The sequence below is a fragment of the Protopterus annectens genome, chromosome 12.part0 (assembly GCF_019279795.1).
Source record: "Protopterus annectens isolate FY-2018-M chromosome 12.part0, PAN1.0, whole genome shotgun sequence".
NCBI lineage: Eukaryota > Metazoa > Chordata > Ceratodontiformes > Protopteridae > Protopterus > Protopterus annectens.
Window position 1 is genome coordinate 921,880,385 of NC_056746.1, and position 23,275 is coordinate 921,903,659.

A 23,275-nucleotide genomic window follows, 5' to 3' on the forward strand; every position below is an offset into this window, starting at 1 on the left:
CAAAAAATGAACAAATCTTTAAGAAAATACTGAAAAATGATCTAAAAAATACACTTAGCTGGAGAGGAATAACTGGACACGGCTGAACAGCAACGACGCAAATTAAATCTGAGGTAACAGGGAGATGGGCATGATTGGTAAAAATCTTAACTCGAGAGGTTTGTGGCTACCGCAAGCTCGGAAAAAGGCCGGGTCGGAACCGGATCCCATACGTAGGGAATAAACGAAGATTAACAACATCATATAACTTTCTCGCTACAGTGAATTGATTCTGGACTCCGAATATCTGCTCTGAGAACAAATGGCAGTATTACTTACTGTTGTCAGTTTGCTTCTTGTTAAATATAAGTGCTTCGTCGAACAATTTGTACCTCGTCTTTGAGAATGAATCCTCTGTATCCTACAAGTTCTTACCATATCTACCCTGGGTGTTGTCGGGGTTCACAGTTTCGTAATATAACTCCCCGGGCTCGTAGAAAATTTAGAGAAGAGTCAAGTTAGACAACTCCACATACTAACGCTTCACACACCATAATCGCAGAGCGTCTATTTGAGGGCTACAAATAACCAGTGCCAGAAGTGAGTTAACAACCACATACTCAACGTAGGAGCCATGCAGGATTAAAGTCACGGTACGGTTATTCAGTATTACTATTCTCACCAACTTATTTTCAGTCTCTAGTCATGGGATATAACAGTACGGTAAAATGTACATACCATACTTCTTACACATCTTCACTACTGTAATAAAGCGAAAACCAAGCGTATGCATAACTGCACTCTTAGCAACGCATTCACATCAAGCTTACACTTGTCAAAGGCACGTGTTTACAGTAATCACAGAAGTACGTGGTAACTACAGTAACGGACTCGAGAACTACACTTCCCAGGAACCTAAGCAGCTTAGTTGGTGGCTCTTTCATTGTGGTTGGTTACCGGCATGTGGGCGAGTCTCAGTGCGTGTATCCGCTTTGGAAGGCTGACATGATGAGGCCAGCGGTGTGAAAACTGTAGGGGATAGGACCGATAGATTGAGGCCAAGAAGGAGGAGAGAACGGCGAGTTGGTGCTAACGGCGGGACCTATCTCAGGCTGTAAGACTCTCCTATCTCTCCTTCTTACGCACTCATGGAGATAGAAAAGGAGTTTCACGAGATCGACAGATGTGGCAACTGGTCCTCCATTTACCAGGTAACCCCCACCCCATAGAAAGGAGCCTGGGAGCGGGCTGGCAGGCAAGCAGAGCCACGGAGAGCGCGAGCGGTCAGGTTTCTTAAAAGGCAGGCTGTATATATGTGTGTATGCAACGGCAGTTGGGAGGCAGAGAGAAAGGAAGTACAGGCCCGATCCGAATCTCGACTAGAATTGGCTGCGATACCTGTGGGCAAAAAAGTAGGGTTAAGCAGAGTATTTTGTCGACAGTTAAGCACTTGGTTTCTGTTGAACTTATTTGGAGATTGAATGGGGCTTCCTGGAAGCTGATGTAATAGATCGATGCTTGTTATTGCTGCTGACAGAAAGAAACAATTTTAATGAATTACTGCATACTGATGATGCAGGGCTGTCATCTGATGTCCTTCATCTCCGGAAGGACTGCATTTGAAAATGCGTTCAGTTGTGTACTTGTAGGTACAAATGCTCCAGGTGTAAAAGCAAATGTCAAACCTGGGTTTCTAGCACAGTAGAAAGGAGAAGCTCAGGAAGGCGATGTTGTGCTCTGGGGACATGCAGTGTTTGATAAACAGCCTATAGTAGGTTGCTTGTGGCTTCGAGGGTGTCTTCACACTTTTTTCTTTCCAGGAATTTGTTTGACTTGTCACAGCAGCCTACTGTAAATGAATTTCTCACGTCAAGCCGTCGTTTACTTTTCCGTAGTCTAGAAATAACTTATTTTTCCGTTTTGACTTGTAATGACGTTGCTGTCACTTTTTGCAGTATACTTTACAAGCGGTTTAATGCATTTTGGGGACTGTTTTTATCCTTTGTAATAGCAATGTAGCGTAGTGCTATTTTATTATTAGAAGTCACTATACTGCCTGTCTTATTTTTTAATGTTAAGAGTGTGATCTGTCAACGTTTAAGTAGCAGTTATGACAGAATGCTTCTCTTAATTGACCATTATTAATCGTGTCCCGATGTTTGCTTGTACGTGTCACATTTTTATCGAGAAGTATGGTATTTGCAAAAATAAAGTAGTGCACCCGAGGTCGTTCGCTTGCATAAAATAATTACTGATTTTGTTTAATTTCCTTTTCATGTAGTGTAAGTAAATATTTGTACGATTGTCATTACAATAAATTGTTTATAGTCTGTGAGCTGTACAGATAATTTATTTACTTATTTTAAGAAAGCGTATATCAAATGTGTTTTGTTTGATTCTTCATAACTTGGATGCAGATTTGTTTCATTCATTGCATTTTTGCTGCTTTTGTTTGCTTGCAACTGCTCAGCTTCGATGATTGCATATTGTCTACTTTCTCTGTTGTGAGTGACACTTGGCAAGAAATTTTTGTTTGCCCGGATGCCGCGGGTAAACGTAGGGTATACTTGCATTGCCTTCTAGTAGTTCACGCTGCTGTTGTACATGCTATGATAAGACCGAGATTAAAAAAAGATTTAAAAGTATAATTTGTTTTTCTAAAACATCTGTGTTTAGAATAGGAATTGCATTGTAGCACGTTTTAATTTTTGTTTTGAAAGCATCGTGGTATGAACACTTGCTTCAGCTACTAACGCTTTCATGTCTTGTGAGAGAACTAGTATATTGTTACAGTTACTTTGGTATGACTGGTGGTGGTTGTCTTGTCACAGTTGAGTGCTTAAGTGAAAGAAACGTTAAGTGATCGCTTGTGACACATAATTTAAAAATATGTATTTATCTGTTGATACTAAAAGAGTGACCACCATAGCTGTTCAAAACAAGGTTACATGTTTTCCCGAAATTAGTTGTGATAAGTAAAAGTATTTATCTTTTGACATAAGACAAGTGATAATTATTGCATTTCAAACTAAATTTACAGATTCTTATTTGCAAGCCATTGTTCTAATGTAGAAATGCTTGCAGGATTTTGCATGTAAACGAGCCTATGAATAAATGCTTCCACACAATGTTGTGCTGCAGTATAACCTAAAATGTCAATGTGTCATGTATAGTTTTGCAGTTACTGCAGATGACTAAAGCAGTTATATTGAACTGTAGTACCTCCCTGAGGTGCAATGTCACCTCTAAACAGCACGCACAGACATACTGCTGAGTGACATGCAAGCGAAAAAGTGTACGTGAGGCAAGAAATAAAAAGATAATGAACTTTGATAAAGAAAAAAAAAACATCAATTACAGCGTCACAGCTTATGTAAAAGTCAGTTTGACTTCCAGCAGCTTCTAATGGAGTATGCTGATTTTATTGATCCTATGGAATACCTACAGAGTAACAGTAATGTTATACAATTACCCACTGTTGTAATGCATCTGGGAGGTACTGGGGGCAGCCCCCCAAGATGTATAACCAAATCCAGTGCATTTGGTGTGCATTTGACTGTAGTGCTGTTTCATGACATTTTGTTAACTTGTTTCTTTATGTAATGAGATCTTTATTGTATGGCATGCTGTAATAAGTGTGTCACACAAATCCATAGTTTTAATTGGCTTAAAACTAGCAAAACAGCATTATGTGATGAATGATAGGCGTTTTACAGCACCTGATGTAGCTCTCCATGCTATGGCAACTGCAGTGTAAAAAATATGTAAATAAAACTTTTTTCAAGTTCAGTATTACTGGAATATGTTTTCTGTTGTCACAGATGAGAGACATTCCGTGAACAATGCTTTCCTGTAACATGTTAACAGATTTATTAAAAGATTGCTCAAAGTTTTCAGCTTAATGATGATAGCACTTGTACGTGTGAACTATTGTTTTGTTGAATATTCTTTGATTAGTAGTAAGACTGATGTGCCCAACAAATATGTGGAAATACATATTTTAATGTTTCTTCAACGTTTGTTCTGTTGTTAGGCAGCACTTTGTCGTGTTAGGCATATGTGCCATGTGTCACTTGTATTTAGAAAGCTGTCGGACATTTTAGAGTTGAAACAGGGATGTAGTTAACTGTACATCAATCTTTGAGAAACCGGCACTTAACTGTTAGGTGACTGATGTATATATTTTTTTTTATGATTTGGACCTTAGCCTGCACTTGCATCTGTTTGCTCTGCTATGTTCAGTGTCTTGTTTTTAGGAAAAATCTTATTTTTGTCATTGTTCTATACAAATGAATAATGACTCAGTCTTGATTTGTGGATTTGAAGATAATTTAAAAGAACTTCATTTATTAACGTAAAGAGTGTTTAATAGGCAAATAGTTTTACTATAAATGAAAAATAGTGGCACGACTTTCAGCATCACTCTTTAAGGCATGTGTTATAAGTAGAAAGTATGGGTGTTAACTATTGCCATTGTGCTGAAACCAGAAAGAAAACTAGCAAAAGTATAGGAGGGCATTTACAGATTTAGGACACACTCAAAGTGGAATCCAACATCATCCAAGCACAGGATTTTCCTAACATTTATTAAATAATTCTTGCTATGAATCTGACTCCTAGGAAGTTAAAAACATTAAGCCTGTTCATGTTCATCTTATTGTCTTCATTTTTTGTTATTAAACTTCTGAGCAACAGTGAAGTATGTTTCTGAACAGTAGCAGTAATGCCGCTAGCATCTGTTCTAACTGTGCCTTTTGCATCATGCTATGCACTTTTCCTCCATTTAATGTCACGTATAGTACCACATTACCACGCAATATAAATAGCTGCAGCAGCGTAGAAAGTACTGCAAGTACATTCTCAGTCTTGTATAGTGTAACCTAAGAAACATCTGAAAACTTGGGCAAGTCTGTCTAGTAGCAAGGTGTGCAAGCTGATGAACTAGTAACTTAAAGCAGAATGCTCTTAATGTCTTTGCCCAGGTGTGCTGTGTAGTCATTTTTTACACACTTTTATAACACAGCTACAGATTTGAAAAGCAAGTACACTTTGACTGTTAAGTCTGTCAAAGATGAACTCTTGCTCACAAAAAAAAATGTCAATACCATCAAGTGACTGGGTAGATTCTGAACAAATGAATACACATTCAAGCGGATACAATTTAAAGGGCAAATAAACAAGTCACCAAAAGTAGTGTTTATCAGTTAACATGTCTTTTTGGTAACATCTGATTTGTATGTCCATTGCATAGTGCTGCATATGGAAAATAGTATTAAGAAGTTGCACATGTGAGCACCAGCTATTATTTTTAGCACTTAATATTTTTGTTTGTATGGGCTGCAGCTCAGGCCAATTCAGGATTATATTCAGCAAACATTTTTGCTGCAAAGTATCAGAAATTCTTTACTTATGTGCATAACAAGTGAGAGTTTGGAGATGATCAGTCTTGAGTAAATGTGGCTGCAATTCAAGGGACGTTTTTATTTTGATTAATGTTTCTGAGTATTCTGTTCAAGCGTAGTTCAAATCCAAGGCTTACAGTAATGCATAATTTCACACTGCAAATATTTCAGTGTATATGAGACTTAACTAATTTTGTTTACACAAGTTTTTATTAGCTCTTTATGAGCACTCCTCTTCAGCAGCATTTTTTTGCCTTTTGAATATTTTTTTCATGTTTTGCAGTTTATCTTGGGCTGAAGTGCTCTTGTGACATGGGACTCTATTGTCAGGAGCAGTAGGCTTGCAGAAATAATCTATAGGGAGTTTGGGGAGCCTTCAGAGTTGTAGTCCTATTCTGGTGTTTAAACTAATAAATTGAAGTTTGAAATGCAGGCTCTGAAAAATCTGGTTGACTTGTTTCTTTATATAACTACTTTATTCATTGATACACCAAAGCTGTGTATGATGCGATCTTTATTGCATGCAGTAATGACAAATATTTACATTTTAAGAATTTTTTTTCTTCCACTGTCTGAACGTTCTTTTATTTATGGACTGCAGAGGTTCAGTCTTGGGTGGGGGGTGCTGTTTCACTACTTGATTCACAAATAGGTAAGCTGGTGGAAGGTAGGCACACATACCGGTATTTTTCATCTGCTGTGATACTACAGCATGTTGTTCCTTGCTTTTGTGTGGTCAGACAGACAGGTGACAGCAGATTTGTGAAGTGTCTATTCTCAGAGGTAACAAACACTTTCTGGAAATGTTTTCATGGCTCCTTTTTCCTACCTCTCTGAAAGTGTGTATTTGTGTGTCTCTTCCCACAATCTCTCTCCCTCTCTGTCTACCATATATGCATTCCAGAATTCTTATTGCTGTGGTTAGTAGTGTAGACCCTATGATACTGGTGTTTGCAATTGGGATAAATGGAGATGTTTTGATACTTTTGTTTCATCTGAGAATACACCCCGTTATGATGCTGGAGGGGTCCTGCAGTGATGTATTGTTCATAGGTGATGTGATTCTATATGTTGAAGCTGTTAACAGTTTACAGTAAATACATCTCCACTGACATATCTATGTTGGCCCAGTAAACGTATTTGGTCCATCTCTTCTTTGTGATCTAAGTGTCTAATACAATTACTAAAACCAAAAGAACATTTAATTGTTTTTATTTTATTTTCATGTAGTAGACCCCAGCCACACTTAGAAGCCCTGTTTAGGCTGTGGTCATAGACGTTGTTATCACTCGTGTGTACATTTTGTCATACCACAGAGTTATCATATGAATGGCGGTGCAGTTTGCTGAAGTTCCTTACATCTGGATTGAAGGGAATGGTCAAACATAAGGAAGCAGTGAGTTAATAAAAAATACTTGTTTCCCGTTGCCCCCCCCCCCCCAAACAAAAAAATCTGTAATCTTTTTTGAGATGAAAACAGGAAATGGATTCATTTAGTCATTCTGATCAGTAAAGTTTGCACATTCTTTGAATTGTTGGCACTACTGTTTTGGCTAGGGTGCATACATGGGCAGATTTGCTCATAGTTTCAAACCATTTGTTTATGAGAAGACTAGGTAGCTTTTTTTTTTCATATGTGTAAATTTGTGCAGGAGGAAAGTGTAGTGTTTCATCTTGAGTCTGGATGAAAAAATTATCCGTTGACTTTTTGGTTTGTGATGTTGAGCATATAGCATTTGGGAAGGGGGTTTGCTTCTCCTCAAATGTTGATGTCAGATGTTCCAGTTCCTGTTGTTTTGCTATAGTAATCTCATTACATTAGCTCAGTGCAGTAGCTTAGTTTATGGATAGAACAGGAGAGTGAAGGTATCATTACAGCTTGCCATTAATTGTAGATCTGCAGTTAATTTAATGCCATTTGTTTTATAAAATGAAGTTTTAGTTGTTGGTTTCTAGCTGTGGTATGTAGTGTATGCTGCCTGCTCCTTTTGGTATTCTTTTTTTATTAGCAATTTAAACAGTTTTTAAATTCATTCTACTAGAGGTTTGTAAAACAGTCCTTTTCTCCCTGTACATAAACACACAGCATTATGTCAGATGTAGTAATTTACAGTGATGTTGCTAACAGCAAATGTGAAAGGTATTTTTTAACTTGTTAAATTAACTGGTCTAAGGATTCTTTCAGACAGCACCCATGTGTAAATTACAAACAGTACACTATTAACATAAGGCAGTTACATTAAGTACATCATTATAAATACAGTAAAAGGGGAAATACATGAACAAGTTTTGTAAAAAATAGAAATTAATGTTGTGTATTGTGTACTCATTAATTTTATACCAGATGTTTTAAGCACTCACGTTAGTACCGCTCAGACTTGTTGCTGGAGTTCCTATTGTTGAACTTTTTTCTGTAGTAGTCTCCATTAGTTAAATACCTTTTTTTCTGTAATCTTAGTGCTCCTTAGTGTTTTTAATTTTGTTAGTGTGAATGGGTATCTGGTAAGAGGGGATTAGTCTAACACTCGGCACTAAGTCAGTAGGCTTTTGTACTGCTAATCACATAAAACTCTCCCAGATTGCCAGCCATATTTCTGTGCCAAAAGGCACTTCATTTCATATGGAAGTGAAATGCCCCAGACTACTCTTAGTATTTGGAAAAAAAATTATAATAATTATAAGTAATTTCATTGTAATTGTTTAGAATTTAGTGGTTTCCCTTGCCTTTAGCCTTTTCTTTGCGCTTATTTTTGAGATTTTTTTTTTCATGTCAGAACACACTTTTTCTCTCCTTTCTAGGTATGCCTTAACTGCTTTGCTGTTCCCTTTGCATATTTAAATGTATTTATCCTTATTTTTAAGGATTCTCTCTCTCTTCCCTTAAGTATTGTTTGTTGGGTAGTCGCACTGTTGTTGAAAGAGACTACTGTGTTCATAACTGTTCCTGTGGGAAGAACGTTCCTACCTAGGACTGATTTTGGAAGGGGATCATAACATCCAGTTTGTAAACAGTTTACGTCTACAATCAAACACGAACAGGACCAAGTGAGATTGTTGCACCTCAGTGGGTGGAAAAAATAAACTCATTTGGCACAATCTGAGCTTACCTGTCTAGGTTCTTTGATGCTGAGGCCATCCTTGAAGTTCACTTCAAAGCTTTGTGAGCTGTTAGGCTCTTCTCTTATTAGGGTAAAACAGAGGCTGCCCATTTGACCCAGAATTTCGTTTTCATCTTTAGGCAGACGTTTGTAAAATCACCTGTTACTTTATCATTACAAATTTTAGAGCATATGCACGTATTCCTTGTTTCTATCTTCTAAGGCTCAAGAGTTAAACAAGTTTTTGCAGCCCTGGTTTTATATCAGTTTTGTTGTACCTGCTGTGGTATTGAGAAAAGACCAATTAGCTGCTGTACAAGTTATCCTCGAGTTATATTCTTGAACAAAGGCGAATGAGGTAAAGCTCTCATATAATTTGCCTTGAAATGGATGGAAAAGTCTGTTGTGTTTTACATAACAAGTAACTGATTTTTGAAGTTATCTCAATATTTTGCTTGAAAAAGGCTGTGCATAGCTTTTGTTGGGCAACATAAGATCTTTGGTAACAACGTATGTCTATGTAGTGCAGCAGGCAGTCTCTTATATCAATGAGAAAAGGAAAAAGATGAGTAAGTTTAGACTGAAAATTCAACTTAGGCTACTTTATACATACAGGAAGGATTAGTGCATAGACTGAAAATGCAATTTAGGCTACTTTATACATACAGGAGGGATTAGTGCATAGAAGTTTTTTTCATGAAAAAAACAAAGGACTGTACAGGAAATGATTATTAATTCCAACATCCTTTAGCTTATATAAGTTGTCATAAGAAAAGAGTTTTCCAAGAAAAAAAATCTCTTTCATTCGCCAAAACTCCAAGTCTAAAGGGCGTCACTGTCAATTTCTCTTAACACATTTTCTCTAACACATTAAGTCCTAAAGAGGTAATGGATCTTGTACTGGAGAATTCCAGTGAGATAATACCTTTAAGAAAAGTCTTGCTCATCTTTAACACTGCCAAGGAATTTGGATCGAGGCTGTCATGGAAGCTGGAAAAAAGCAGGCAGATGGACTTGAAACAGAAGGTTAATGAAGTCTGAATTCAAAGGTATAGATTAAGTAATTTTTCAGCTGCAGGAATAGAGGAGCTCAGAATGGATTCACTTTACGTGGAAGCTACCATTCTCAATGGTAAATTGTCTTCACGAAGCCTGCACAGTAGGACTAGGTGAGATATCTGTCCTAATTGTTACTGAGGATGTCTCTTCTGTAAATAGATTAAGAACGTACTTACCATAGCAATAGATCTGGAAGAGCAGGTCCATACATGTTTGCATACCTGCTCACCTGATCCACCTCACCCTTTCTCAATGAAGAATGCTTTGTATGTCTTTTCAGTACTTGTCTTCATGTGGCTATCCTTGGATCTGGAAAGGTTTGACACTGTAGTATGTTACAGGATAGGGAGGATTCTTGGCATCCTAGAAAAAATTTTATCTGCCAAATTGTACTACTGTGTGGGGTCTTAGCCCTTTATTGTAAACAAGGATGGCCCAGATCTTCCAGATCAGTTGTTATGGCAAGCACACAGCTTTCATTTTTGTAAATAGTTAAGCCTTTTCTTGTGTTTATGCTTTTTGAATTATTTGTTGCTAGTTTGTTTATGGTTACCTATGTAGTGGTGGGGGGAAGGAGCCCTTTTAAGAGCCACTCCACACACTTGTTCATTTAATTTTCAAGTCCTTTGGACAAACTGTGACATAAATAATTTTCTTCCATGAGGTTTGTCTTATTTCTGTCTGGAGTTGTGTGGTGTCACAATATAAGCAGTTTAATCTTATTGGTCAGGTCTTATCTGTGGACTAACATATCCCATATTCTGAGCCTTCACACAATCTCATAGTTCTTTTGAGGTTAGGCTGTCTGTGGTCAAAGAAAGTTGTTAAGAGCGTAAACGTATAATTCTTCATGGGTTACATTTGCACAATGTCAACGAATATCTTGACCTTAAATTTCTTATGTGCTACAGAATCAGGGAGAGGTTATGCATCCATGGGGCAGTGAGCTCATTGGGAAAAGCATCTGCTGTACCTGTGTTGTTTATGGGATCTAGATGTGACCATTGCATGTCATTAACATGATGTGCTCCTGCTTCTTTCTATGCATTCCTTTTAGATGTTTTGTTTGCAAAAGCAACTTGCACAGAGCTAAAATGTCTGTGCCATATGTTTATATAGATGTGTGTGTGTGTGTGTGTGTGTGTATGTATGTATGTATGTATGTATGTGTATATATATATATATATATATATATATATATATATATATATATATATATATATATATATATATATTTTTTTTTTGCAGCAGATATTTGTTTTAAAAATTGTTCATAATTAAATTTGTATGCGACTGCTTACTAGTGGTAGCAGTTACCAAAAAAGTCCAGTTGATAAAGATATTTTTTTCTGTAGCTAGTGTTTTCATTGATATGAGGGGGGAGCCTGAAAAATGACATTCCTAGTGCACCAAAACTTTTTGTAGAGAGAAGTGGATGTCTTTGCCTTTAAAATACAAACTGTGATTGTAATTAGCTTAGTTTTGCAGCCTTTCTTGGATTTTGGATTTCGGTGTAGCACTTTTGATGTATGCCTCGGCTTTGAATGACAGTACACTGCACCATTCTGAAATGAAACAAAATGGTAGAAAAATGCATTATTCAGTGGAAAATGTAGTTTGGTCTGGTATATACTATGCAGAGTTGTAAAACAGTTTTTTCCCCACCATTTCCCCTTTTTAATTTCCCTTTGCCAACAGCTGTTTGGCCACGAAAAGAACACCTACACAGAAAGTTTATCCTACTCCATTACTAAAAAATTGAAATCGATGTTAATAGAGTTGCAGCAGCAATTCAAAAAATGTACAACAAATAGTGTTGCAAAATTCAGATAACGGTTTCAGAAAAATGCACCTTTCCTTTGACCTGTAAACCTGATGTGAGGTCATCCTCATCAACAGCAAGACTAAAGCAGTTGGCTTAGTATCTGAAACTTTCCCAAGCTACTAGCACTTCTGTTACACCTATCATTACCTGCAAATTAGTTTCCCTTTTAAGCCATTTTTCTTACACTAATAACATAAGAACAGCCCCAAACTACACCCTTCAATAAGTTTAACGTTGTGCAAAAATAATACATCAATAAAATAAACTCCATAATAAACTACTGTTGCTTGTTTTTTAATCTGTCAGATATTCAAGTCAGACTGTTCGTCATATTTGTCTGTTTTTTTACATTTTTGCGATTCCTGAACGCCCTTTGTAGATGTTGGCATTTATTCTTTTGGCTGTTTGCGGCACACTTTTTAGCTATTTCCTATTACAGATGTGTACAGTCTTTCCTGCTTTTGTTTTATTTTTAATAATTGAGACTTAAGAAGCCCTAAAGAGAAAGGGGGGGGGGAGCATAATGCTGATAGAGCCGGTAAGCCTGACACAGTGAGAAATTTCATTTCCAGGACCTAGTGTCAAAAAGCCAAGAAAAATAATTCAACTTCTGCTCGTAGTGGTGCAGGTGTTAGCGTTCTCGCCTCACAGCAAGAGGTTCTGTGGTTCGATTCTCAGCTGGGGTGCCTTCTGTACAGAGTCTGCATGTCCTCCCCGCCGTCATGTGGGTTTCCTCCGGGTGCTCCAGTTTCCTCCCACATCCAAAGACGTGCAGTAGGCGGTTTGGACACTCTAAATTGGCCGTAAGTGAGTTTGTGCAAGTGAGCCGTATGAATGAACTATGGTGGCAGGGCTAGCCACCTGGCGGTGTAAACCTTTGCCCGAGGTGATTGTCATTGTTGAAGTGACACTCCAACCCCATGTGCAAAATGGAGAAAAAGGGGTTGACCATGGATGGATGTCTGAAATTCCTGTGAAGGTTTTTTCTAAGAAATCTCCAGCTAAACCTGTCAGAACTGACTGTGTATTTTTCTTTCATAGATTAAATTACATAGAATGTTTTTGCTTTTAAAAAGTCTTCTGCCAGATCCTTCACAAAGTCTCCTGTTCTGTTCTTACTCTCAAGATTGATTATGAAAAGTTTTTATTGTAGGCCTTTGTTAAGGTCCATCAAAAATTGTCTTCTACTTCCTCTGGTACCCATGTGAAAAGAGTTTTTCTTTTCTTTGCCAGAACATTCTTGATCTCCTCACAGTGCTCCACTAAGATAAAGATTCCAGTTGACATCGAAAGATGTATAGGTGTCAGATGTGGGCTTTGTCAGAACCACAGCCTTTGGGTTCAGTTCTTTTCTCGCTGATTTTGTTGTATGCTGTTCGCATAGAGTTCCCTTGGGCCTGAGACCCTGGGCTGGCTGTTGGGGTTGGTTTTGGTGCTGTTAAGCCTTTAAGGTGAAGGCTCTCAGTGTTGAGGTTGAGCTCAATAATGGGAGTTTTTAGTGTAAGTCTTGTCCTGGGTTCTGCTTTGGGGAGCAAAGAATTGTCCCCTCAGCTTTGAGTATGACATCATTATTGACCTCGTTCCCAACAAAGGCTGTTCGACTTTTATCACCTTTGGGGACCTGTTTTATGACCTCTGATTCAACAGGGGACATATCTTTGTCTAATCCCTTTAGCTGTTCACCTTTTTAGTCCGAGAGCCAGGGGTGTCAGGAGCTCTTTGCAGGCTCAGTCACTGGTATATAGAGTAGCACGTTTCTTTGTCATCCTTAAATCTGTTCCCTCTGAGAGCCAATAGGAAGCGCAAGTACAAGGGGATGCACTTGGACTCCCCTCAGAAGTCTCCTACCATATTCTTCTTTGATGACTCCCCCAAGAATGGGAGGGTCTTTGAAATAATGAGGCAAACTGGTGGATGGCCTTCAGACCCTCTAGGCTTCCCTTCTGTTGGCAGAATTGTGAGTTTAGTTGTGTTCTGCAGTTTGCATGAGTTCTTTGGGGAGGTAGTTCCAATTAGAAGGCATAATTTTACTAAAGCTTGTTTTCTGTAGCAGAGTCCAGAGGGGGTGTTTAGAGTCCACATTATTCTCATGACTTCTAAGAGAAAAGGGGAAGACTTTATTAATTTTCAAGAAATTGGCAGACTCTTCTATTCAGTATCTTGAATGTTCATTTCATAAAGAATTCTAGATGTTAGGAATTGTACAGCAGTTGTGTTAATCTTTGGTCTGTTAAATCTTTGGTTTCTCTTTTAGCACTGAATCCTGTTAACCACATTATTTCTCTCTTCCAGTCCTAGATTGTCACCACCTAGAATAAATTTGTATAATAACCGTAGAGCAGACAGTGTCTCTCCCTTTGCATCTTGAGGGTATGCCATCTCTTTTTGCTCTGTCTATATGCTCTAAAATCCTTTTTTTAAAGCCTCTGAAAGGGTAAGTATTGATCTGTTTAATGTCTTAAGGGTTTTTAAGATCTGATAGGAAATCAGAGTTCAACTTTGTGAAGATGAGCTGTGCTGATTGCAGTGAGAGAAGGATGTGGGAGGGTGGGTTCCTACTGGCATTTTGAAGGTGGACTGTATTTCATTTGCATGAAGGAACCCAGCCATTGATGTATATGAAGTGTTCTGCTGGTGGGAATGGGATGTTCTGCCCTTCGTTTGGCTGGAGCTGTGCATTTTTGTACATGTATACTCCATTCCAGTGGAAGAGGGTATACTCCATTCCAGTGGAAGAGGGTTTGCCTTGGTAGATGGGTTCTGGCTTGCACTTTATTGGTATCCAGCTTACTGGTTGATGTAGGGACTCCAGTCAGTGGTGAATGTGGGAATGAGACTGCTTTTGTGAATAGTGAAGGCTCTTGGTGGTGATGGCTATTTATTTTATTTATTAGTCCTTTCTCATTTCCAGCATTTGCCCTTGGTTCTAAAGTTTGGCTGGATCCAGTGATTCAATATTTCCTTACCGTTTTAGCTTTTATTTTGATTTTTTTTCCCACTCGTTATGGTATGTTCTTTTACTCTGTTTATTCTAAAACCAGTAAGTAATATTTTTATTCCTTTATTTCTTTCTCTTTTTCAGAACCTTCTTATCTAGGTTTTGCATAATTTTGCAAGTGTGTATTATTATTACTGTCTTCTTCCCATAACATCCAATAAATAAGTTTCCTGTTTTGTCTGGAAAACACTGCTTGTGACAACATCATGTCATTCCAAGTCCTCCTAATGTAGCAGGTAATGCAGTCTCATCTCTGCTGTGTGAGTTTGTAGTAATCTTGCATGTCTTTTGCATTTAACCCTCCCCTGTGTTATATATGCAACACTAACTTTTTTTAGCATGGTTACCTCCTCAGAGCCAATCCAAATGTACTTGTTTTTAGGGATAGAAAATGCTTGCCCCAGATATACTGTCAAGTATATTAGAAACATTTTAAACACCCATTATTAAAATTCACTTTCTTCATTTATGTTATTTTGTACCTCTTTCTAACAGTGTACAACTGACATGGTGGCTGTGCTAATTAACCAATCCCCAAATACTTAAATGTACTTGAGACCTTATGTCCCCAAAGGAAATGATGTGCTTGAAATAAGTTGTGGTTAAAAAATGTCAACACCTTAAGTTTTTGTTTGATTTACTGCACAACCACAGTAACATTTAAATGGTATACAAGTATTATGATTTGGATTAGTCAGTTAAATTGACACACATTCACAAGGCTGTTTTTTTAATTTGGAGCCTGACCAATTGTAGTATCGAATCTGCAAAGTTCAAATAAGCTAACTGAAAGTTTGTACAGGTCAGAAAGAAATGGGGGTGTAGTCCACCAGTTAAAGACTTTTAACACATATATACACTTTGCTGAGGAATCAACTTGCATAGCCCTTCTGGAAAATTCAATTTCTTCATAACTTATCCTGTGAAAGACTTGTAACCATTAAAAGATTCTTCAATTATTTTGCATCGTCAGCATCAATTGTTAACATAAAAGTGTCTTGACTATGTTATCAAATGTTTGGTTCCTCTTAATATATCTATGCTGATCCATCCCTATCAGATCAGGCAGCATTAATTAATAATTTTCAGATCGATAGCATCTCCTTGACTGTAGTATAATCATGATTTAGCATGGTGATAGGCCTGTTATGATGTCAGATTATTGGGATCTTTCCCTTTCTGTACCCAAACAAGAGAGTATTGCCTGGTTAAGTAACCCCTACCCAAATATCTGTTAATTGTTGTCTTACTAGTTTCCAGCTCTTAACCAGTATCATGTGTTTCCCTAGTGATGCACTTGTCTGGTGTTTACTAGCTGATCTTAACCTGTTCTGGCGTAATGCTCTGATAGGAAATTCATATCACATTTTCTTCCTATAAAAATCTGTGGAACATTTTTTTTTTAATGTCTTAATTTATCTCATTGCATTTTTTGTTATAGGACTTGACAAAAAGTCTCTCACTTATGGTGTTTGTTTCTAATTTTTGTTGCCTTGACTTTTGTTCTGGTTATTTCTAGGTTCATGTCATATTTTCTGTATGCATTCTTAAAGTGCTGTTTTTTAATTCTGTCCAAGTAGTAATTTAACTCTTTGTTTGATTAAATGGTTCCTGTTAATTCCAGGTTACTTTCTTTTCAACCTTCAGGAACGCCTTTAATTTTTTTAATGGTGTCAGTAAATTGCTTGTATGCTTCCCACACCCCTCTTAGATGTTACTGTTTTCCTTAAAAATCATTTTAAGGCATATTTTCTGCATTACTGTTTGTATAAGTTGTATATGTTTCTTGTACAAGCTTGAAATTGTTTTTAAGTGAGTTAGGAATCTCCAGTGCTTTATTCTCTGGAAGAGTTTTTTTTGTGAGAAAGCTTAACGTACAAGGCTGAAAGAGAAGTTATAACCTCCCTGCACTCTTCCTTATCAGGCCATTAATCGAGTACACCACCCCTTTTGGTATGTACCTTTCCAAGCACCTGCAACAATTGAAGAAACCACAGAGGTTCATAGTATCTTTCCTTTGGGGATCATCTGAAATCACTGTCACTTTATTATGTTTCATACAGTCTACCCATAGGTGATCTTTGGCTTGCATAGAAGGCAGTCTTTGACCCTGCTTTATTGGAAATGCATATCTGTAAGTCAAATGGTACAAGGGTTACTCACCCTAAAAACCTTAACCTGGTATATGACATTAATAAAACCTGCTGGAGGGACAGATTCGTCTCCCAGACGTTATCACACCTTTGGAACTGATTCCCACTTTGTTAAATAGAGCACCTCATTGGCCTTTTTCAAATGCAGTCTGGACGATTGAATGGATGACCGTAAATTCACCCCAGGTGTTCCATATGTGGGTCTTGTTGGACAGGAGCAATATATGCTGATGGTGGAAATAAGGGTAAGAACTTGGCTAGGCTTGTAAGGGCCCTATGGCAATTAGCCTAGTAACTTTCCATGATCCTATGAATGTTCTGAGGTCACCAGAGGTACTTTCATATGTTTGTAATTATATATATTTTTTGTTTTATAGAAATTGTATCTGTTATGGGTTAACTTTAATGTCTCACTGAATAAAATGTAAATTTTGGTATGTCCACTTATGCAGTATCTGTTTTGTCAATCCTGCTCCTATTGACATGTATAACCTTGATCCTTTACTAAGATCTGTTTTGCTAGCAGTCCTGTTTTAATCCCCAGTCAGACAAGCCTTTATGGAAAGGTGTTGGGGCAATTGACCCCCTTCCCCCGTACTTGGAAGTACATGCATGTTGGCTAAAGTAATCTTGTTTGGTAAAATCCTCTTTAACATTACAAATGTAGCCTCACTATCCTTGAACACCTTTTAATATTAAAATTGCTTCTCCCTTTCAGCTAGGTCCCCTGCAAGGTGCAGAATAGCCCTCCTGAAATCTTTTTATCAGTTTTGTTTATCCTGGTTTATCTAAATAGGTGTCTTGTAGTGTAAGAGCACACAATTTTTCTTTTTAAATACATGTCCACACTTGCAGTCTCTTTACAGGATCAAGCTGACAGTTCATTTCAAGCTCAGAGTATTCAAATCTTTGACCCACTTCTTTGTTTTCTAGTTTTCCCTGATTCATTTCAGCCTGCATTATGTCAGACACCTCAGCATAGCATTGGTACAGTACATTTATTTGGAAGTGATTTGCATTTCTTGGAAAAACTTCAAATAGACAGTTCAGAATGGTTATTAACTATATAAAAGTAAATATTATTTACACCTATTTCTTCCAGAGAGAGAGCGAGCTGTAAATAGGCTGCCTTGTCTCCATAACTTTCCTTTGCTGATTTGAGAGGACCAGTATGCTGTCTTCCTCTGAGCCTGATTTCATGTTTGTAACCATATTGAAATTCTCCCCAGTTTCCCCCTTCCTCTGCTACATCAGACCCATTGAACATTTTATTTATTTATTTATTGACATTTGTTAACTGGGTTAATCCAGCTGAGCCAGGGGTCCATTTTCAGTGGAAACCCGAGGAGAAAATCTCCAGAAAATTCAGTTATTACAAAAGTTACAAAGATGACTGCGGTGGTGGTGCTGCGGTAGCGTTGTCACCTCATAGCAAGATGTTGTCCCATTCGATTCTCAGCTAGAGCGTCTTCTGTGTGGAGGCATGCGTGAGTGGGGCGTATCTTCGTTGAAGGTTGTGCGTCAGGGCTGGTAACCCGGTACGTAAAAATCTACTGCCATTCATTAGCGGACCGTAATTCTGCTGTGGCGACCCCTAACCGGGAAAAGCCGAAAGACACAAACAAACAAAAGATACAAAGATATAATCAACAGATAACATAAGTCTACTAGCAAGTAATAGCATGATATAACAAGTCTATTAACGTGTAACAAATCTATAAATATTAAAAATAGTGTGAAATTCACTGGAATACCATACATGAGGTCATTCCAATGTACAAAGAGTCAATAGTAATACAAGAACCTATTGTTGTTGTTATTATTATTTTTGGTGCATTTAAAAATAGGAAAAAGAGGGAAAAGTAACAGAAGGTGCAGGGTATATAAGGAAAAATAAATGATGTAGATAAGAAGGGAGACTAACTCAAATGGGGGTTTGACAAGGGCAGGACCATGTATTTTGTAGATAAAAAGCAAGTTCTAGTTTGAGCAGGTATTTTTGAGGAGCACTCCTTGTACTGAGAGGGAGTAAGTTACAAGCATGGGCTATAGAGTATTTATAAAGGGACTTTCCAATGATTTTATTGGGTTTGTATATGTCAAGGAGGTGTTTGCTTGTAGTCCGGAGGTGGCGTTGGGGGTTATAGTAGGACAGTAGATTAGAGATGGAGGGGCAGAAAGAGGGATCATTCAGGATAGAGTGCGCAGTATGTAGTTGAGAAAGAAGTAGTTGTTTAGGAAATTCAGGCCATTAGAGTGTCTTAAGGGCGAGGCAGTGATGGGATTTGCATGGAAGATTGGAGGTAAATTTAGCTGTTTTGTTATATGTTTGCTCTAGTTAGGAGAGAAGAGATGTTTGAACATTAGTAAGGATGGGGGCAGCATAAAAAAGACAGGGTAGGAGGAGTGACTGAGCTAGGGCGGGTTTGGAGGAGGTGTCAGAAATGTTTGGTTGCTATAGAGAAGGCAAGTTTCTGGTGGGTTATTTTTATACATTGATATGTATATTGAAGTTTAGTTCGTCATCAATGATCACTCCAAGTAGTTTGGTATGGGGTTCAGGGTTGAAAGTGGTGTTGTTTAAGGAGGTGATAGAGAAGGAGGATTTGTGCAGAACAAGTATTTTAGGAAGAAAGAGAAGTTTATTTTTTTTTGGATTTCGTATGAGTCGATTATCAGAAAGCCAGGGTGTTAAGTTGTCAATCTCGCCTTCATTCTTGCTGGATGGGTTCGGAGCACTCGGCACTTGCTTTAGCTTGAGAACTCCTTTTACCAGCTCGAGGCAACCCTATATCCCATGATGCAAGGCGGAACTACCCCAGATCTCGTTTGCCGCTTAGCGAAAGAGGTCTCCTTTGCCAGCTGAGGTAAGTAATTTTTTGTCAAAAAAAAAGCTTAGTTAGGGATTTATTTCCCCCCTTGTTTCCACTTTCATAGTGTGTAGTGTGTTTACAGCCCACCCTATTCCATTACAGTTCAAAACTTTTAAATTCCTTTGGTAATTGTATAAAAGTTAAGTTAGGCCTAGACCCCACTGGTTAATCCCTACCTGTGTGTCTGTGTGTGTGTGTGTGACTTCTTCCTTAGAAATATGTCAAAAGGAAGGCAAGGTCTCAGGCTTCAAGAAGTGTGACTCGTGCTGTCAGAAATTGTCTCTGACAGACGGTCACACTTCTTGTGTTTACTGCCTGGGGCCTTTGCACCTGCAGGACTCCTGTGCTTTGTGTCACTCTTTTAGCCAGAGAGTCCGACAGGAACGGAGGAATAAGTTGATCCTCCGTGGCTTACTTAAGCCAGAAGGTTCTCCCTCTAAAACAGGGTCTGGTAAACCTTCTAAGCCACCGAAGGTTCAGGCTACAGTATCCAAGCCTCCTCCGGTGGCTCCGGCTCCGTCGGAGCCGAGATCGGCTCCGGCTGGAACCGATCTATCTGCTTCCAAAGTAGTGGGTTCGGCACCGATTGGTTCCGACACCCGGTCTACTGTGGCCTTGTTGGCTCCGGCTGGAGCCGACACCTTATCCAGCATCGGAGCCGAGAAACCTTCGGCTCCATCTGGAATTCAGGGGACTTCGGCTCCGATGACTTCGTCCCGAAAGAGATCTCGGTCCCCTTCGTTGCAGAGTATCCACTCGGCTCCGGGGTCTCCTCTTTTGTCGGAGCGGAGCCATCGGAGCCGATCTTCGAGATCTTCCAGGCTGTCTGACCACGACTTAGAGAGGGTGGTAAGCAGGCTGTTGAAGTCGCAGGCACTGGCCCAAATGCTCCATAGCCCGTCTCAGCAGACTTCAGCTATTGTTTCACCCCTTGAACTTCCTCCTCCGACTCCACACCAGAGTTCGGGCCGGAGCTTCGGGACAGCGACTGTTTGGCCGGAGCCAATACATCCTTCGGCTCCGTCGTCCTCGGCTCCGATCTCCTCCTTGAGGCCTTCCTTGGAGGGATCCGGTCGTCGGGTTTCCCTTGTCTGCTCCAAGGGGGCTAGTGGCATCGGACCCTTGTCCGACCCCGCTCTCCCTCTCGGGGCTTCGGCTTTGGTAAGCTCGGCACCGACATCGGCCTCGGAGCCTTCCCTCTCAGTGGAGCCGGGAATTCCTGTATCCTCGGATCGGGGATATTCCGGTCTCCCGGGGAGGGGAGCCTTTGAGGTGATAAGGAGTGTCCTGGCTACTGAGCCAGGTCAACGGTCCATCCCTCTAGCTCCTCCCTCTTCGGTGCCTGTAGACACCTCTTGCTCTCAGGCCCAGGGATCCATCGCCCCAGGTTTCCCCATTGGGAATTTCCTCCTCTTCCGAAGTTTCTCCTGATCCTGCAGGTGAACCCCCTCGGAAGAGGACGTGTAAGAGGAAACACACAGACTCCCGAGTCTACTACATCTGATACCGACTTAGATGAGTCGGAGGGTTCCCCACGATCCCCCTCTGAGGATGTCTCCTTTTCAGACATCCTTGAGCTCCTCAAACAGAGGGGGAATTGGCCATCCATTGATCCCTCCGAGGATGAGTCGGTATACCTGGAGGCTTTTGGATCCCGACCCTCCACCTCCTGGGTGTCTCCGCCTTCGACCCACTTATGCAGGTAGTGGCTCGGAAGGCGTGGCTCCAGATTCTGTGGAACCTGTCCCCAGGAGACCATCCAAGTTTATTACGGCCCCTACGGACAAACAGTTTCTTTCCAAGGGCGTCTCTGTGGATGCTATGGTGGTGGCGGCCACTAAGAAGGAACTGGCGGATCCTTCAGTACCTGTCCATCCTCCTAACAAGGATTCTAGGACCATGGACAGGTATGGAAAGCGGATGTTTTCTTCAGCGACCTTTGCTATGCGTTCGCTGAACTACCTTTGTCACTTCACCAGGCTTCAAAGAGATATTCTCAAGGAACTGGGTGAAGTTGTCCAGGATCCTTCTGCTGCTGGGGCTCAAGAAAAGATTGCCTCACAGCTAGCAATCCTGAATTCCTTATCCAACTCCTCCATGCGGCTCATATTCTGTGCGGCCGATGGAGCGAGCAGGGCCGCAGGCACAGGAGTTGCTCTTAGACGCCAAGCCTGGATGCGGCTTTATAATTTTGCGGACCCCTTTAAGGCGTCCTTCACTAATACCCCCTTTGATGGTTCGGCTTTGTTCGGACCTCAGGTGAAGGATACCTTGACCAGGTGTGAGCAGGACGGTAAAACTCTTTCTGCCGTTGGAGTCCATTTTTCCACCCCTTCTAGACCATATCCCAAGGGTCAGAAGGGAGGGAAGATGTGGTTCCGCAAAGCCCAAGGAGCTACACCGGACACACGTGGTCAGTTTACCCCCAGAGGCAGAGGGGTAACAATAATAGACGCCCTAGAGGCAGGGGGTCCTCAGAACCAGGGCAACAGGGAGTCTCTTCCTGAGAAGCCCTTTCAGCATCCCTGAGGTGTTGCCCGACTGTCCACCCTTGGAGGCAGTCGGGGGAAGGATTTCGCTGTACCCAGTAGCCTGGCATTCCCTCTCACAAGATATGTGGGTACAGTCGATCATATCCGAGGGTTACAAAATCCCTTCGAAAGGTATCCCGTACCTCAACAATCCCTTCCAGACATCTCACCCCGTCAAAGGGATTTGGCAGAACAGGAGGTTTCAAAGCTCCTAGAAAAAGAGCCGTCCAGACTGTGCCGGCAGACCAGGTAGGATCCGGCGTCTACTCGAGATTCTTTTGGTCCCCAAAGGACGGGAGATTGGAGACCAATATTAGACCTGAGCAGTCTAAACAGATTTGTCAAGAAGGCAAGATTCCGGATGGTCACGCTTCAGTCCATTCTGCCCTTTCTGGGCAAGGACAACTGGATGTGCTCTATAGACCTTCAGGATGCGTACTATCACATAAAGATTCACAGGCGCCCAGAAGGTTACTCCACTTACGGCTAGGGACCAGTCATTACCAATTCAGAGCCCTGCCCTTTGGCCACACTTCAGCCCCCAGAGTGTTTACCAAATGCATGGCAGTGGTCACAGCTCATCTGAGACGTCAAGGATTCCAGGTGTTTCCTTATTTGGACGACTGGCTCCTCTCCGCCACCACCAGGTGTCAGCTTCTTCAGACCAGAGACTACACTCTGCAGCTTTGCAGGAGTTTGGGAATTTCAGTAAATTTCGAAAAATCTTCTCTGCGGCCTTGCCAATCTATCACCTTTATAGGTGCAGAATTAAACACCGTCAAAATGTTAGCCAGACTAACAGATCAAAGAATTCTGGACATCCAAAAATTCGTTCGGATTCTATTGCAGAGCAGCAAGGTCAAAGCCAGATTTATACTGAAGGTTCTAGGTCTTATGGCTGCGGCCATTGTTCTTCTACCACTGGCTCGCTTCCACATGCGTCTTCTGCAGTGGATGCTATTCACTCAGTGGTCGTACCACAGTCTCCCGATGAGGCACGAAATCTTAGTCACACAGTCGTGCAGAACTCATCTGAATTGGTGGATATCTTCCCCTCTTCTTCATCAGGGCCGACCCTTTGTTCCCCCTCCTCCAGTTGCCACAGTCACTACGGATGCCTCTCTGATCGGGTGGGGGGGGCATTATCAGGGCAGGATGGTCCACGGGACGTGGCAACCCATAGAATACCATCTGCACATAAATGTCCTGGAGATGAGAGCGGTGCTTTTAACGTTGCAGGCCCTCAACTACTTTCTTCCCACGGGGACTATTGCAGTACAAACGGACAACATGTCCGTGGTCTGGTACATCAACAAGCAGGGCAGGACCAGGTCCTATCCGTTGTGTCGAGAAGCTC

At 40.4% G+C, this 23,275-nt stretch overlaps 1 protein-coding gene across 2 annotated transcripts in view; it reads left to right on the plus strand.

Moving 5' to 3' along the window:
• The first annotated feature begins 946 nt into the window (after nt 1-946).
• Nucleotides 947-23,275, plus strand: part of PTPN1 (protein tyrosine phosphatase non-receptor type 1) — a 1,504,923-nt gene continuing 1,482,594 nt past the window's right edge. Inside the window, exon 1 of one of the 2 annotated variants that reach the window (XM_044089947.1) lies at nt 947-1,190. In XM_044089947.1, coding sequence (XP_043945882.1) covers nt 1,128-1,190 — 63 coding nt within the window. In that variant the 5' untranslated portion in view covers nt 947-1,127. The remainder of the gene's footprint in view (nt 1,191-23,275) is intronic. The other variant, XM_044089948.1, reaches the window with a different exon arrangement.